Source organism: Erpetoichthys calabaricus, chromosome 1 (genome assembly GCF_900747795.2).
Source record: "Erpetoichthys calabaricus chromosome 1, fErpCal1.3, whole genome shotgun sequence".
NCBI classification, from domain to species: Eukaryota; Metazoa; Chordata; class Cladistia; order Polypteriformes; family Polypteridae; genus Erpetoichthys; species Erpetoichthys calabaricus.
Window position 1 is genome coordinate 221654170 of NC_041394.2, and position 18768 is coordinate 221672937.

General features: G+C 35.4%; 1 protein-coding gene across 4 annotated transcripts in view; it reads left to right on the plus strand.

Moving 5' to 3' along the window:
* brd1a (bromodomain containing 1a) overlaps positions 1 to 18768 on the plus strand; it is a 131407-nt gene that overhangs the window by 68518 nt on the left and 44121 nt on the right. For 3 of the 4 annotated variants that reach the window (XM_051933901.1, XM_051933905.1, XM_028812077.2), the window contains exon 8: positions 5175 to 5672. The exons of the other annotated variant lie outside the window; for it this stretch is intronic. In XM_051933901.1, the coding sequence (XP_051789861.1) occupies positions 5175 to 5672 (498 nt within the window). The remainder of the gene's footprint in view (positions 1 to 5174; positions 5673 to 18768) is intronic. 4 annotated transcript variants of the gene reach the window in all.

Sequence of the window (18768 nt, forward strand, 5' to 3'; positions counted from 1 at the left end):
GATACCTCTCAAAATTCCAAGTATTGACTTCTGTGACAGTCTTTTAAGCAGAGGCAGAAAACCCATTAGGTGATTTTTGGCAGCTGCCTAGGACGCAGTCATCCAAGGGGTGCTGCATAGGTAAGTTAAGGGTGCTGCAGCTCCATGTTTGCTTCAACTGTCAGTGCCTTTAAGTGTTTGACTAAATTAATTGTGTTAATCCCCTTGTATATTTTCTTGTGGTTTTCAGTCCCCATTGGCTGCAAAGCCTAAAGTACTTCCAGATGTCACTCCAGCTGCCCCCTTTGTCAATTAAGTGTACTAGTGAAGGCTCTGAAGATTGTGAGGATGCCATATTAACCCCTATAAGTGGCTGGAAATTATGGCTGCACCTCTAGGAATGGTGAACCAATACTGCATTTGTAATGCAGACCACAGTATCAATATAAAAATGAAAGCTGAAGTAATTTTAAAATGTTAAAATCAATACTTATCATTATCTTTACACTTTTGATAACTCCTGTATCTTCAAATTACATTGAATCAAATCAGTTATGTAATGTCTTCACTTGAACGTGTTAGTTAATAAAGTTTAATCAGGCAAACAGCTGCAGAAGAAAAGGGAAAAAGGCACCTTAAGCTATCCATGGGCAGTCCAACTCTTTCAGCAAATTAAATGTATTTGGCTCAGCTAGGGCAAGTATCATTTTTAAAATTTATTTTCAATATTATTACCAATGATTAGTACCCTTTAGTTTATGTATTTAAAATGCATAAAACTACTACTTCTTTTGCGATGGTCACTTTGGTCACTTTTGTAGCCTTCTGTCTTAGCTTAGTCTCTCATCTTTTATGATTGTTTTCAGAATCTGCTAATGCGAGAGGTTTGTGTGGATCACATGACAAATGGGAGCCTGGGAGATATGCAAATTTAAACTTTGTAGTAGGCTATTAAGTCTAATAAAAGGGTACACTTTGTTTCAGCAATTGTACTATGTGCATATCAAATGACCAAGGCATTTTAAAAGCTTAAAAAAAAAAAAAAAAAAAAAAGATGAATAAACCTATGGGAAGCATACTCTTAGGGTCTGTTCCAAAATGACAGATTAGATAATCCTGGATTTCAAAATGAATCCCAGTTTGCTATACCGAGATTTTGAACCAATGGATTAGCCAGTGCCAGAATGCTGGATTTCACTTGACTTGCATAATCCCAGATACATTGATCTGTATTAATGTGCATTATTCACAAGTCCTTATGAGTCGAGCACTGAACAGCCAATCAGCTATGGATTAAAAGTCCGGAAAACAGAGAACAACCTTCATGCCAGTAGAGCAAGAGGTACTGGTGACAGTGCATGAAGATTGTTGGCATATTCTCCAAAAGAGAAGCAATGCGGCAGTTGGCAAGAAAAGGGAGATGATGTGGAGAATTATCACTGATTAGAGTAAAAGCGTATTACAATTAATCAGTGAAATCCGTGTAACCTTTATGTAGTACAGTAATCCCTCCTCCATCGCGGGGGTTGCGTTCCAGAGCCACCCGCGAAATAGGAAAATCCGCGAAGTAGAAACCATATGTTTATATGGTTATTTTTAGAATGTCATGCTTGGGTCACAGATTTGCGCAGAAACACAGGAGGTTGTAGAGAGACAGGAACGTTATTCAAACACTGCAAACAAACATTTGTCTCTTTTTCAAAAGTTTAAACTGTGAGAACAAAGCAAGCAGTCAAAAAAAAATCAATAGGGCTTTTTGGCTTTTAAGTATGCGAAGCACCGCCGGTACAAAGCTGTTGAAGGCGGCAGCTCACACCCCCTATGTCAGGAGCAGGAAGAGACAGAGAGAGAGCCACAGAAAAACAAAGTCAAAAATCAATACGTGCTCTTTGAGCTTTTAAGTATGCGAAGCACCGTGCAGCATGTCCTTCAGGAAGCAGCTGCACACAGCCCCCCTGCTCACACCCCCCTACGTTAGCGCAAGAGAGAGAGAGAGAGAAAGTAAGTTGGGTAGCTTCTCAGCCATCTGCCAATAGCGTCCCTTGTATGAAATCAACTGGGCAAACCAACTGAGGAAGCATGTACCAGAAATTAAAAGACCCATTGTCCGCAGAAACCCGCAAAGCAGCGAAAAATCCGCAATATATATTTAAATATGCTTACATATAAAATCCGCGATGGAGTGAAGCCGCGAAAGGCGAAGCGCGATATAGTGAGGGATCACTGTATATTAATAATTTGTGCAAAATATACCACTGACAATATTTGTTTTAAATGAAATGTGCCCTAAACTAACATTGTATTTTGTTTTTTTCAATGTTATTCATATCCAGAAAGTCTGAGTCATGGCGTTAAGTGTTCAGCATATTTAGTTATTCTATTTGTTAACATTCAAAATCACACACAGTATCCTGTCTGTGTTGATCCCTGTATTATCCTGTAATTACATACCAAAAGAAACCATAGGTTACTTGCTTCCATGTACAAATTTGTAAAAGAATTGGAACAGCACTCACCCTTTCAAAGGTAACTTACCTTGTTTAAACATAACACCCCGAACATTTGGCCTCAATAGTTGTAATTTTGTGCATGGGAACTCATAATATCTTAAAATAGAATAGAGCATACATCTTCTTGGTAAAGATATATGTTCCTTCCACGCAGCCAGTTGCACTGGGAAATCCTGTAGGGCATTTATTCATTTAGCAGAGGCTTTTATCCAACACTACTTTCAAGGGAAGAAATCTAGTTTAGTGACCATCTGTCAAGATGATTATGACTTCAAGTGCCATGTAGCAAGCTACCTAAATAAATAAAAGGAAGAGGGAAAATGAGAACTAAAGAAGTGCTATAGACAAAAGTGATTACCATTGAACAAATGAACTACAATAAAATACACAAGTAATATTGTTGCCTTATTTCATTACAGTATAATATTCAAAACCACATTATTAATTAAGCATATGAAGTATTTACAGTAGTCAGAGGTTTTTCTTTAAAAAGGTGAGGGACTCAACAGAAGGGCAGAAGATCGGTCAGCTTTTTCACCAGCCAGTCTATTATCAGTCATTATTGCTCAGAAAATAATGCTACTGTTTAAATTCGATTGCCCTGCCTACAGTTCTGTGAAATTCTTTTTTTATTAAGATTTTTTCAATTAAAACACAATTCTTAAATATACCATTAGTATACAGTACTGTATATCAGTAATAGGTCATCTTTAAGACCCACGTATTAATAGCATTATAAGTTTAAAAATATCTTTTATCAATTGGGCACTAATTATGAATACAGTGCCATAACAATGCAGTTCAGTCTCCCTTAAGCTTTGCAATTAGTGCAACCTGGAAAACCAAAATATATTAAACTACTTTTTTATTTTGTTATTAATGTGTTTTGTGTTAATCACAAAATATGAGATGGCCACACACTGTAAGATATAACTTTTTCATAAATAATTGAATGTGTTGTTTTAAAAAAAAAAAAAAAAAAAAAATTGCATTGCCTTTACAGTGTGTGACATGTAGGCTACTAGTCACACGTATGATTCTCCCATTCTGATCTATGTCAGTTTTCATATAAAGAAACAACAACAGAAGACACATATCCATTTATGGAGACATGCAGCACATTTATACAGTATATTTACAGAATAAAGCACTTTTGGAGTTCTACATTTGCAAGACTTTGTCATCTGAGAGGTGTCTGGTGCTAGTTGAGGTGTAGAGGGTTGTTTCTGAGTGGTTTAAGGTTAAGAGGTCAGTGAGTCAAAATTCTTGAAATTTATGCATGTTACTTTCAAATATTCATTACAACCTTGTCTCTGAATTGGAGTTATGTGAAAATTGTCCATCTGGTGATAATTACTTAGGCATATTGTTTTGGTTTGACAACAGAGATTTTGTCACTTTGATTTTACAGTGAAGGCTACATTCCGCACCAGTGATCAATGGAAATGATGAGTGGAGTGTGGTATGAGAAATCTCACATCACTCAAAAACTGTTGTCGTATTTCATGAAAGTTTGTACTTGCATTATTGTTCATGCCATTTAAAATATAGGCTTCGTGGAATTTCAAGAAATTCATTGGGGAGTCTTATGGGGTTGTCCAATGCCACATAAAAACAGGCATTACTGGTATTACTGGTTGATACCAAAATTCCAATAATGTAAGTGTGTTAGCTTTTTTAATAGTTATCATCAGTAGTACTGCAGGAAAATCGGTACTGCACTTTACTTTTGAAATAATAAGGAAACCAGCATTTCAGGGTCTAAGATTATGGCTGGGAACATAAGGGGACAGACACACCAAAATATATGGAGGTGAAAGATTATACAGAGTCAGAGGTTTATGGATAATTTAACAGCATTTTAAAATCAGTTGTACAGGACACAAATAACTAGTGTGATAAATGCATTGACCAATGATATACTCAGATTTTCTTTTACTGGTTAAGATTCTTGCTTCTGCAATTTAAACTAGCCGCAGTCACTTTATATATTTAAGTAGTCCTGTGAAGTATACATAATAGTTGTGTACTCTGCCTAAAAGAAAAGTATGATTCAATTTTTCAGCATTTTGAGATGTTATAAGAGCCTTCTGCTTCACCTAAACTCTGTCAGTAAATTACCATGGGGGCTTAACAGTACCAACAAACTATTCACACTGCATGCTCTTCATTTTTAGTAAGTACATGGAAGTTGCTCATTAATTGTAGAGAGTGTTCTTATTTGCCTATGTTCCTAGTTTTTATTGCTTAAGGATTCACTATCCTCCCTTTTATTTTGACTTTTTTAATTTATTAAGGATACTGTAACTTGAATACCTTTTTAAAGGAATCTAAATTTACTTGATATTTTCATATCTATCTGTGCCAATAAATATACTGCCCTGCAAAAACTAATAAATGTTTGTCAACAGCAGTTGCTTTATCATTCATATTCTAAGCACAGCTTTTTTGGGTCCATCAGTAGGTGGTGGAAGTTTACTGCAGGACTGTTGCAAATGTTTTTATTAAATCGCGTTTGTGAGTACTGACGCAATTTTGAATAAAAGCTGAATGAACAAGTAGGCCTCTGTTCACTTTGAAGCTTCATGATCTAGTTGTTTCTACTAATATTAGTTTATGTGGTTGATTGAAATTAGTTATGTTGTGGTTTTTAGTTTTTTTTTTTCTTCTTCTTCATTCTTGCAGGGGACAAGTCCTTGCCGCCAACGCTAGAACCATCTGATTCTTTGCCACCTTTAAATTCTGACAGCAATTCAGAACCACCTACACTCAAGCCAATTGAACTTAGTCCTGAGAACAATAAATTATATAAAAGAGTTAAGTTTGATAATGAAAAAGGAGGTGGAATTTCCCCATTAAAAGAAAGTTTAAATGGACATACTCAAGAACACTTGCCTAAAGACAGTGATGTCAGTATGTTGGCCCCATCAGCTTTTGCAGAATCTTCAATTGATGTCAACAGACGTACATCTGTGCTCTTTCGAAAATCTAAAAGTGTAAGTCCACAAAAACCTGGAAAAGTAACTGACGTTCAGCCTAGTTCACCTCAACTAGGGACCAAAACATTTCTGTCGGTGGTTATTCCAAGATTGGAGACTCTACTTCAGCCACGAAAAAGATCCCGGAGTGCTTGTGGTGACAGTGAAGTAGAAGAAGAATCTCCTGTGAAACGATTTGACACAGGTAATATTAGAAATATGATTAAGTCTACATTTGGCAATTTTTCTGAGATATTTTAATAGTTGGACACTTAATGTACAATTAATGGGTGATTTTGCAATACCACATTTGCATGGTGATGGGTGTCATTTCTGAGAAAGCTAGCAGCTTTATTTTATTAAACATTAGATAGTGGTTTTATTTGTTTAATTTATTTTTATCATAGTGAGAAGCATTATACTGCATATCTCACACAGGATTAGGGTACATGACATAATCTGGATTTTGCACCATTCTTACCATTTGGCTGTAGCTTATCTGTGCTTAAGCCTATATCACACCACAAAATTCTTCTAATAATTTTCAGTTGTAGTCGTCATTAACATAAACTTAGGGAATCATTGATGGTCAAAATACATTATTGTGACCTTCATTCAATTTTAGTGCTGTGTGACTAACCACGACAAGTTTGATTTTGTTAGGATGGGTACCTGTATATGCAAGAAATTGACAACCAATTGGTTGTAATTCATTATCTGCTAAAATTCCTAGAGATCTAATCTCATAGGTGGCGCCGTGGTAGTGCTGCTGCTTTGCAGTAAGAATACTGTGGAAGATTGTGGGTTCGCTTCCCGGTTCCTCCCTGTATGGATAGTGCTTTTGAGTACTGAGAAGCACTATATAATTGTAATGAATTATTATTATTTATTATTATAATCTGAAATCCTCAGGGCAATGTGATCCAGTAACTGCAGTCATTAAGTGTCACATGCTCTCTGACACTCTTTCCTACATGCTCATGTAGTCTGACACTGGCCTTAGTTGCTTTAACTTTAATACCCATCACTCACAGATCATACCTAACTCCCATAATTTCTGGAAGTACTTTGTCTATTCCCATTTCACAAGTGATAGTTTTAACCTAATGTGCGCCACTAGTTTTTTCCACGATATATTAATTTTGGTACAGAAACATTTATATTAAGTTCTTTAAAAGTAAACCATATCAAGGGAATTTCACAATGTGAGCAGTAAATAACCATCTCATGCATTTTGTGGGCAATATGACTAAAAATGATATCATAAAATTTATTTTGGACAGTAATAATTATCATAATATAGAGTAAGTAATGTTCCTTGTGAAACAGAAAATTAATTTTCAATCAAAAAACACAGAATGAGATTATGCAAAGAATCAGAAGGTTCCACCAAGGCTGAATTTGATTTGAATGATTTGAAACAAAAAAAAAAAAACACAAAATTTATTGTAGACAACTATAGTAATGTTCATGTACTTAAATGTTTGTCTTTAATATTTTTAAATTAACATTTCCTATTAATCGGTTAATGTTATGTAATGAAGCTTCTATAAAATGCCACTATTAAAATATATGTTCAAAACAAAATTTAGTTTGACAGTTTTTCAGAATTATTTGAATTCTATATTGATTAAGACTTGTATTTTGCAGGCTTATTTGTTCTTGTGGAATTTATAACAAAGTACATATAAGAACAATGAAATTTATAGAAAATTAATGGCATACTTCCTGAGTGTTAAAATTGTAAACTTCCAGCAATGCAGAAGCCAGTTAGACAGATTAACTAATAATGAACAAGCAAGATAGACAGAGGTCGCGATGGTTCTTATTTCCTTTAAAAAGGCATTGGTAATCATTTGAAATTACAGAATACATTAGACAGCAGTGGAAAATGCAAAGCAAATCAAAAGTGCATTATAGGACTTTAAGGAGTATGTGTGTTTTTTTGTTTTTTTTTCCCGTTTTTTTTCTTTCTTCACTTCTTCCCCCGATGTCTCTGTGCTGCTGTTTTCAGGTTACTACCTCCTTGTAGATTTTTCTGTTTTTTTTACATAAAAGAACATTACATTCTTTTACATAAAAGAATATTACAAATGTAGAGTCCCTACACAAAATAGTAGCAGAAATAACATGCTAAACAGTGTAAAAGAATGTTTAAACATGCTACTGTTCAGTTATTTAGAAATAAGTAATAAGTGGCATATCTTTGGTTAGGTTTGCAAACTGACACACTGCTATTCCATGCGATTTCAGCTGTTGAAAACTTGGAGTGGTGCCGCATATCACTAACTGCATTACACAGTTAAAAATGTACAAGTGTGTTCTGCTATTCAATCAAGTTTAGGTAACTGAATTTCTCTTCATCCAGAATGGTGTAACCACTGAGCTATGTTTGTTCATTTAGTAGCATTAATTTTTTTTAATGTGGCACCATGGGGCTTTGCTTGCCAACCCCCGCTGGGCATCAGGGTGCCCTTCTGTTAGAGAAAGCGATTGTATTTAAAGAGTTGGTATATAGAAGAGTGTGCAGGGCACGGGAAGAAAACAGTTTGGTCCTTAGTTATTATAGATAGAAAATTAGTTATTTGAATGTTTCACTACAACTGTCTTGTAAATACCAATAAATAATAAAACATAGTAAGAAGTAAAAATAGAAGTAAAAAAGTAAAACGTAATAAAAAGTAAATAAGAAATTAAATTACATTAATGCCTCATCAAAAACAATATTATGAATTACTTTAATCCTCTAACTTACATTCTATAAACATTGCTTGTTACATTTCTGTTTACATATTTTTCTCTTTCTCGTTTATTGGATGCCTCTCTTTGTTCTTGAATTAAATTATGTGCAGCTCTTTTTTTGTTCATTTTCTTTTTTACAACGTTCATTATCAGCTGTTGCCTGTATTTTTCTATGGAGATCTAAAATTCAACGTTCTTGAATAGATAATTTGTTTTTTCCGCTCTTGCCGCTGTTCTTCTATGGCAATCTAAAATTCAACGTTCCTGAATAGATAATTAGCTTTTCTGCCTTGCCATTATAAGTGACTGCATTGAAGGGCAAGTTAGCAGCACTGAGAGTGGTATGGAGAGAGGATGTGAGCAGTAGGAGTAATGATTGGATGAGCCGTGTGGAATGGAGTGGTCAAGGCTGAATAACTTGAACATTACAGAAAACTTTTTTAATATAATAGAGATATTTTATGTTTATAGCTTGTCTTATGTGAATCTGCTCCTGATAAAGTGCTTCTTTTTAGGCTGTGATATTTTAATCCTTATACATAAATCTTGCGTCCTTGTATGGGCATTTGAGTTTTTTGCTGAAAAGTAGATGCCATGCACTGTTATATGTGCTATTCAGCTGTTGAAACATACAGGGTGTAGTTTTATCTGTATTATATAAACAATATGGGACCATTCACACTAGAGCACTGTAAATTTCCAGTGTTTGTTTTTGTCTTTCAAGCTTTTTCCAACCATATTTCAAACATTTTTCAGGTTTTCTTGTGTGTTTTTCAGGTGTTTATAAGCATTTTTATAGCATTTTCAGAGAAGTGTCTTACATAGAAAATATGATAAACATCATTTCCATTTTGTGGGCTGTGAGATGTTGTTGTTTTGTGAGGTTATTGTTCTGTTACCAGAATGTCTTCTATGACTTAAGTGCTTTTAATCTTGGCAGTCACAGTAATGAAGAGCAGGTTTCATCGGCATCCCAGCAAAAGGAGGGGGTGTGACAATTCTGAACTCTCTATGAAACAGGCAGCATCCTGAAAAATTCCAGGATTACATGCTGTTAATAAGTAAAGACTTCAGTGCATTATTTATACCAAAAAAAAATTCCTGCGACTGTAAGCTGTAATGCAAGCATGTGAACTGGTCATCTAATAACACATATTGGGGTTATCAAATACAATAGTAATCAGCTCAGAAGAAAAGAACATATGTTATATTCATATAAATTTGATCCTGTATATGCTGAGGGGAAAATCTACATAGTTTAGGATCCCTAGGAGCTAGTAATTATCACAGCAGCAGTGGGTGTAATGGCAAGAAGCACCCATGGTGGATGGTGTGCTGTGTGCAATACAGCAACAAAAACATATTAATATAATTTCTGTTTAGTTGTAATCTAGTTATTTGCTAAAGATATTAAGAAATCAGTGTGATCTAGTGGCGCAGCGGCCGGTGTTCAACCAGGGGATCAAATTAAGAAAGAACAACTAAATGTATTTTCTTAAATGATTAAGTATCACTAACACATTTTAAGTAGTCATTGTTAAAAGAGGTAATAATACTCATCAATCCAGAAATGCTTGGAAACCTGCAATTCCCATATGGCTCTATGAGGAAGAACTACCTTTTCTAATTGTTAAAACGTGCACTAAAATTTTTACTATTTTTAAACAATTTTTATGCCAATAATGTCTGTTGAATTCTTGTCACTTGATTGCAAGCTATGTACCGTAATCTGTACCTCAATAGAGATCACTAGTAGACCAGTGCACATGTAAGCATGAAAACACCTGACTTTTTTTCTAGTTTCAATGCGATAATTCATCTAGGAGGAGGCATTGGCTTCCTGTAAAAATGCTTCCAAAATACTTTTTGGTTTTCTTTTACCAGTGTTTTATGAGTGTTACCATTGATTTTTCTGTGGAATATAAGCTTTTAACCACAAATGCTCAAACTGCTGCATGCAAGAGTTTAAAGTGCACACTGTTAAAATTCTTAGTTTTGAATACTGTCTTTGAAAACAATGGCGGGTAACATTTCAAGTGGTTTAGGAGTGTTCTGGTCTAGTGCTAAATATGCTAGAAATATTCTTTGGTGTGAATGGTCCCTGTGTCGGTATGTAAATGCTTTTTACTACTTACAGTATTAAGTTTATGATTCTGTCCGCTTCCAGTTAATAGCAGTTTTTTGCTTTTGATTAAATTAGCAATTTTCATTGCTAATATCCACTTACTGTGGATAGTTTTTAATCAAGCATCAAATATCCTGGTTCCTATATATCAACTATATAGTTAGTGAAGAAAACCACATGACAAAAATGTGAAAAATGTAAATGATACAGTTTTGGGAGAATGTGCATCTTCATAAGCATGAATAGAGAAGCTGTGAAAATGAGCAAAGGGTATTTTAGGTATTATTGTGTTGGCACCATAGGTAAATGCTAGAGTCTTCTTGGTTGTGCTATAATAAAGCCTGTCTTTAATGAGAAAAATTCAAGACCTGCAGCAAACTGAACAATAGGCAGGCACTTTACTTCAGTTATATGCACGTTTTATGCTTTAGAGCAGCAGCTGGTTGTCAAAATTTGATCTGCATTTTATTACCAAACGGAGTACCTAATCACCTTTTTTTTTTTTTTCTTTAAATAAAAAAAAAAGCACATTAATCAGGGTTGTAACTCATTTTTTTCTCCCCTTCATTGGAATGGATCACCATTTTGGTTCATTATTTTACTATATCACAGAGAGTGAACGCCTTTGAAAATGGGATAAAAACAATCTAGTACAGTTGATTTTAGTATTTGATATGTATTTATTTACAACTCAGAGCATCACTTCTGTCAACATTCATGAAAGTAATAGTTAAGGAAATAATTACCATTTAGAGAAAGCTGCATTAAAGGGATGATAAGTATATAAACACTTGTATGGCAAGTCAAAGTAACATTTAGAGATCTCAAAATGAATTTCATATATCTGGACAATCATTTTAGATATCTCAAATTGAATTACAGATATCTAAAAATGCATCTACAGTGGTGTGAAAAACTATTTGCCCCCTTCCTGATTTCTTATTCTTTTGCATGTTTGTCACACAAAATGTTTCTGATCATCAAACACATTTAACCATTAGTCAAATATAACACAAGTAAACACAAAATGCAGTTTGTAAATGGTGGTTTTTATTATTTAGGGAGAAAAAAAAATCCAAACCTACATGGCCCTGTGTGAAAAAGTAATTGCCCCCTGAACCTAATAACTGGTTGGGCCACCCATAGCAGCAATAACTGCAATCAAGCGTTTGCGATAACTTGCAATGAGTCTATTACAGCGCTCTGGAGGAATTTTGGCCCACTCATCTTTGCAAAATTGTTGTAATTCAGCTTTATTTGAGGGTTTTCTAGCATGAACCGCCTTTTTAAGGTCATGCCATAGCATCTCAATTGGATTCAGGTCAGGACTTTGATAAGGCCACTCCAAAGTCGTCGTCTTGTTTTTCTTCAGCCATTCAGAGGTGGATTTGCTGGTGTGTTTTGGGTCATTGTCCTGTTGCAGCACCCAAGATCGCTTCAGCTTGAGTTGACGAACAGATGGCCGGACAATCTCCTTCAGGATTTTTTGGTAGACAGTAGAATTCATGGTTCCATCTATCACAGCAAGCCTTCCAGGTCCTGAAGCAGCAAAACAACCCCAGACCATCACACTACCACCACCATATTTTACTGTTGGTATGATGTTCTTTTTCTGAAATGCTGTGTTCCTTTTACGCCAGATGTAACGGGACATTTGCCTTCCAAAAAGTTCAACTTTTGTCTCATCAGTCCACAAGGTATTTTCCCAAAAGTCTTGGCAATCATTGAGATGTTTCTTAGCAAAATTGAGACGAGCCCTAATGTTCTTTTTGCTTAACAGTGGTTTGCGTCTTGGAAATCTGCCATGCAGACCGTTTTTGCCCAGTCTCTTTCTTATGGTGGAGTCGTGAACACTGACCTTAATTGAGGCAAGTGAGGCCTGCAGTTCTTTAGACGTTGTCCTGGGGTCTTTTGTGACCTCTCGGATGAGTCGTCTCTGCGCTCTTGGGGTAATTTTGGTCGGCCGGCCACTCCTGGGAAGGTTCACCACTGTTCCATGTTTTTGCCATTTGTGGATAATGGCTCTCACTGTGGTTCGCTGGAGTCCCAAAGCTTTAGAAATGGCTTTATAACCTTTACCAGACTGATAGATCTCAATTACTTCTGTTCTCATTTGTTCCTGAATTTCTTTGGATCTTGGCATGATGTCTAGCTTTTGAGGTGCTTTTGGTCTACTTCTCTGTGTCAGGCAGCTCCTATTTAAGTGATTTCTTGATTGAAACAGGTGTGGCAGTAATCAGGCCTGGGGGTGGCTACGGAAATTGAACTCAGGTGTGATACACCACAGTTAGGTTATTTTTTAACAAGGGGGCAATTACTTTTTCACACAGGGCCATGTAGGTTTGGATTTTTTTTCTCCCTAAATAATAAAAACCATCATTTAAAAACTGCATTTTGTGTTTACTTGTGTTATATTTGACTAATGGTTAAATGTGTTTGATGATCAGAAACATTTTGTGTGACAAACATGCAAAAGAATAAGAAATCAGGAAGGGGGCAAATAGTTTTTCACACCACTGTATTTTAAGATATCTGAAAAGCATTTTATAATATCTCAAATAGATTTCAAGATATCTTGAAATGATATGCTGTACATTTTGAAATATCTGAAATGCAATTCGAGATATCTTGAAATAGGTTGCTGTGCAGTTTGAGATATTTCAAATACATTTTGAGATATCTTAAAATAACTTACTGTGCATTTCAAGATATCTCAAATACATTTTGAGATACAGTATCTCGAAATAACTTCCTGTAAAATTTCCTATTCTTTGAATGGGACTTCCTGTTTATTTTAAGATATCTCAAAATGTATTTGAGATATCTTGAAATGCACAGGAAGTTATGTTGAGATATCTTAAGATGTGCAGGAACTTATCGAAATGAATCTGAGATATCTTAAAATGAGTGGGACGTTATTTTAGGATATCTCAAACTATAATTAAGATATCTCAAAAAGCATTTAAGATAACTTAAAATTCACTGTTGTTTGAGATATCTAAAATACATTTTTAGATATCTAAAATTAATTTCATAAAATCTTAAAATGGGTCTCTGCTCCATTTCAGATACCTAACAATACATTTCTAGATATCTCAAATTGTATTTCAAGATATTTAAAATGCATTTTAAGATATCTTTAAAAGGACACTCAATTATTTCAAGATATCTCAATAGCATTTTCAGATATCTACAATACAATTTAAGATATCTGAAATACATTTCCAGATATCTCAAAATCACTTCCTGCTAATTTAAGATATCTCATACATTTTAAGATATCTTATAATAAACAAGAAGTCCCATTGAAATAATAGGCAGTTTTACAGGAAATGATTTTGAGATATCTTGAAATGCATTTAAGATATCTTAAAATGCATGAAAGGTCAATTAAAGATATCTGAAAATTCATTTGAGATATCCTGAAATGCAGACACAATTATTTTGAGATATCTTGAAATGCATTTGAGATATCTCAAAATGTATTGCAAATATCTTGAACTGTGAAGGGAATTATTTTACGATATCTCAAAGCAACTTTCCGATATCTTAAAAAGTAAATTACATTTTAAGGTATCTGAAATTAATTTTGAGATATCTCTAAATGTTAATTTGGCTTGCCATAAACTTGCAAATTCCACAATATGAAATAGAAGTACTGTAGTGTTTTTTTCTTTTTCTTCAAACATTAATGCTAGATGCATTATCTTGGCCTATTAATGCAATTTATGACATTGTGGAACTTCGTTTAGTATTTATGAAAATTTACTTCACATTTCCTAATTTTGAGTTTGGACATCCATGTGTAGCTATAGTTTATACAATTAAGTTAATGTGCTGATTTATGGCCAACTAAGTTGAGGCCATTTGTACTTATGGCTGAGGGCCATAGGAAAACTGTAGGATTAAAATGATGTAGAAATTGCCAGTTGCTACAGGCCATATGCCTTTTAATTGCGGGACCACTGCCTGCCACAGAATGATATGCTTTACACAGAAGCAGTGAGAGAAGCAGTGGTGGAACTGAAGAGGTAACAGTCTTTCTGCTGTCTTCTTTCCTGTGCTGATATTGCAACCAACAAATGGCCACAAGCTAGCAATAAGTAAATATGTACTTCATGGCACTTAAGTTCCAATATTCAGGGCACTGATTGGCTCAGTCACAAAAAAAAATTTTTTTTTTTTTTTTTTAGTCAAGCTTCACATCTTTTTTGTTTACAATCTGTGCAGATGGGTCAAACCGTTTTCTTTTATCTATACCTTCTATGTAGTAATAAATATTTTGTTATGAGACCCTGTAAAATAATGTTTTCTGAGTCTTGGAGGGCACTTTAAGGTTTCTTTTCATCAGCACTGCTCCATATAATAATAATACTAATAATAATAATTCATATGTCTACTACTTATGCATTCATCCTGCACCGCCTTCCCTTACATGGCTAGTATGCGGCCAAAATCTTTTCTCACATCTGACTTTTTATATAAATTCCTCTTGCCATTCTTGTGATATGCATATAAAAGGAGTAGAAGGCTGACAGCATTGATAATAAAAAAGTGGCATAGTGCTGTATTTCTCAACTTTTTAGGTGTCACAACCCACTTGCTGTTTCCAGTGCAATTGCCAGACCCTTGGTGTCCCTTGATCATCAGAGGCAGACCATCAAAACTCATGTCCCCTTTTTTGATTGATCCTCCTTGCCGACTCCAACCCAATTATCAGAGTTTGGTACCCCTTGGTGAATCAAGTACAATTGTCAGAGCCTGGAATTGAGCTGAACGTCTCACTATCATTATAAACAGTAGCTTATAACCCACCACTAGCATCATTGAGAAACACTGGCCTAAAGTGTATTGTTTACTTTTATCCGCAAGATGGCAGCAACATCCAAGTAATGGCTTCTGTTGCTGTTGCTGTGCTTACAGAAATATTCTGCAAAGAAAGTTTTGCATATTATTGATGTCTCGAATTCTGCTCTGTCAGCTCATTTTTATATATCTTACAAGACACAGATTTTTTTTTTTTTTTTACCATATGCCCCAGGGAAGCGAGCGGCTAGCTGTGCTCAAGTGTGGGGCTGACGAAGTGTCTCTCTTTGAAACAATGGCGAGAGGAGTAGAAACGGCCCCATTGTACACCATCTCCCGCTTGACGCTGAGGGAGACATACACGGGGTTTGGTGTGGAGTCCTACAGTCGCTTACAATCTGACAGTAGGACGCCAGATCCAGGAGTTAGTGAATGACTGCACCTGTCAGCGGACATCTCCTCATTCTACAAGGTCCTGATGGGAAGGAATAAGCTGAGGAAACGCCAGATTTCATGAAGAGGCGTTAGTGCTTATGACTGTTTTAATAGAGAAACCTGCCTGAGGTTTTAACCACATTTTAATGGAATTATTCATTTGGACATTTTAACATCCACATTTCACTTTGCTTTTATGGATTGTTTATTGAAGATCTTTTGTGCTGCACTTTTGAACACTGTTTTTGTTTGGATGTATTAAAAGCACTTTGCACTTCTGTACCAACTCCTTACTGAATGTACGTACTCATTTGCCCGGCTCATCTCGGTTTACGACTATCGCCGGTTCCAGGTCAAAGAGGCTTCCAGAAGCAACCATGGAGTGTGGAGCTGACCCAGATCATCACAGTGTGAATTTGAAATGTCTTTGGGCTTCTAACTCGAAACTATTTACATTGTCTGTCTCCATTATATTTCAAAACATAATAAATGTTTCTTTTGGTCAGTGAAGTGATGTACATGATACATAACAAGGCAACTAATTGGTAATAAAAATTGTTGACAACTTCATCAGTGATTATTAGCCATAACTTTGATTATTTGTTGCAGCCCTAATAAGTAGAGCTGTGATAACAAATAGATAATACGATACGTATTTTTCATGTGAAACAGCATCTTCAGATGCATTATATGTGGCTCTAAAATGCAGCATCAACAGATGTACAGAGAATTTGAAGAAATTGTTCTGCATTAAAAAGGTGGCTAACTACAAATGCAAAATGAAAGACTATTGCTCATTGGTAGAAAAAAATATTTAGTCACTCTTGAGTATAAGATTGCCAGTGTAGTGATCTGTAGATATTGGGAAAGTTAATTTGGCTCTGTTTTTGTTTTAATTATGTAAATACTAGCCAAAGTACCTGGCTTGTAGAATGAGTTAATGGAAAGAAAGGAAAAGTTTGTGTTTTTTAAATAGTGACCCTGCTATAATTGCTAGCTGTCCCACATCTGCCTCCCTATCAATGTGTCTGCTCTTGTGAATTGAGAATCTGTACTTTTTGGGTTTGATTGGTTTCCAGAATTGCAGTAACTCCTTGCTGGGTTGTGACCATGAATGCTATCATGTCTGACTTGTCCTGTTAGTTCAAGGAGAACAGTTGTAGTGTTCAAACTATGAAGAAAACCCACCAAAGCAGCAATTAAGCAACCACCCTTTTGATTCTCCTTTGTGTTCCACTCTCAAGCAAGCCCGCCCAACTCTCCTCTGCAAAAGCGCAAGATACTCATTCTTATATTACAGTAGATAGAAGCAGGATGCAGTATTTTGAGAATTTGTTCTATTCCTGTGTTCTTGGATTCCAGAATTGTAGTATGTCCTGAGCTATAACCATGGTTGTTGTGATGTCTGACTTGTGTGCTTAGTTCAAGCTGGACAGTTCATAGTGCTTAAATTATGAAGGAAGGCTGACAAAACAGGAGTTCAACAACCACTTTGTGTTGAGCTGCACTTCCATTCTCAATCAAGCCTCTCTGAAAACCCCCTGCAAAAGTGCACGATACTCCTTTTTATTTTACAGTAGATAGAAGCAGCATGCTGCATTGCTGGGTAAGTAATTATAAGCTCTGGTCATTTTGTCTGCTGATCTACTTTCAGTCTGTTAGGATGTTTCACTTGTTCTGAGCCATCAGGTTGCACGGGTGTACAAACTAGCATGCAGGAAGAAGAAAAAACCCACAGTAGTCTACCTTGTCCATATGGTCCTAGAGGGCAACTTTCACAAATTTGGTCCAGATCGGACAATAGGTGTTGGATTGTATAGGGAACATACAGACTGATAAACATTTCTGTTTTATATATAGGTTAAAGTAACCCTTATATATGTTTCTATATTCTCAATTTGAATGCCTTATATGGCAAATCCTACATTGATTTTTTTTTTTTTTTTTATTACAACATGCTGTCGAGTCTGTCCCAGGTTTGGTTCCAACTCCACTGTTGATGTTATAGCTAACCAAATAGAATCTATAAATATCGAGTTCCTTGAGCATTCTGCTCATTTACCACTGGACACAACCTTTCACCATGTGATTATATGTGTTAAAACTTTTCCATCTCCAGCAATGAGCAATCAAGATAAAGTACTTAGACATAAATGTCTGCATCAGTGTAAGCTTTACTATTTCTACTCACACTCTGGAAATTTAGATTCAATACTTGTTTTTGAACAGTCTACATGAACCCAGATTCCTGAAATAGACTTTTGTAAGTGCGAGTAAAAGCCATCTCTACACATTGGTGTGTGTACGTATATTAGGGATTTCTTCATATACCCAGCACCTGTAAATGTAAGTCAAACCTAGCCCCAATCAAAATAGAAACCTTCATCTTGTAAAGGTGTCTCTCTCATTTCTGTTTTATATACCTACCCTTTATATACACACTAGTCTGCTTGACCCATCATGTTTTGTGCTCAAAACTATTACTGCATTTTGGGATACAAAGTGGTACAGAGAAAAAGACCTAGATCATTGCCACACAGATGTGTTAATTTATTTCATTGTGAAATATTAAAGTTCACCCCAGATATAAACTTTGACTCCTAGGTTCGATGCTGCTATGCAGACTTTAAGAAAAAAATAGATGCAGACTTAAAATGGTCCTGCTTTATAAACCGTAAATCTGATTGTGGTAAATGTTTCCACAGTAAATGTGATAACACGTTTTTTTACTAAATCTACAAAAGAATCTTGCTGTATGTACTGTTGCCAGCAGTATTTTTTTTTTAAAAATACAGCTATACATAGACTAAAACAAAGTCTGACTTTGCGAGGCACTATGTAAAGTTTTCTAATTTGAACACACCAGCTACTTTATTAGGTGGGCTGACCCACTTCCGAATATAATGTTCTTTCCCTCTACGCTGACTTTATATACTAGTTTAAAAAAGCTTTATATAAGGAATTGGGTACACATGTTGGTTAGCCAACCGCATTTTGCCTTTTCATTCCCGGCTCTATAGTCAACAGAAGCAGAGTGCTTGCTGTTCAGTTTAGTATAGGTAGTTGATAAGTTCAAGGATAGTATAGACTTTTAACTTTGCATGATTTAAGTCTGTGGTCTTGAACCAAATAATAATTTGTTTTCATTGCTTTAAGTATTAACCAGTACAATTAAAAAATATATATCTGGACC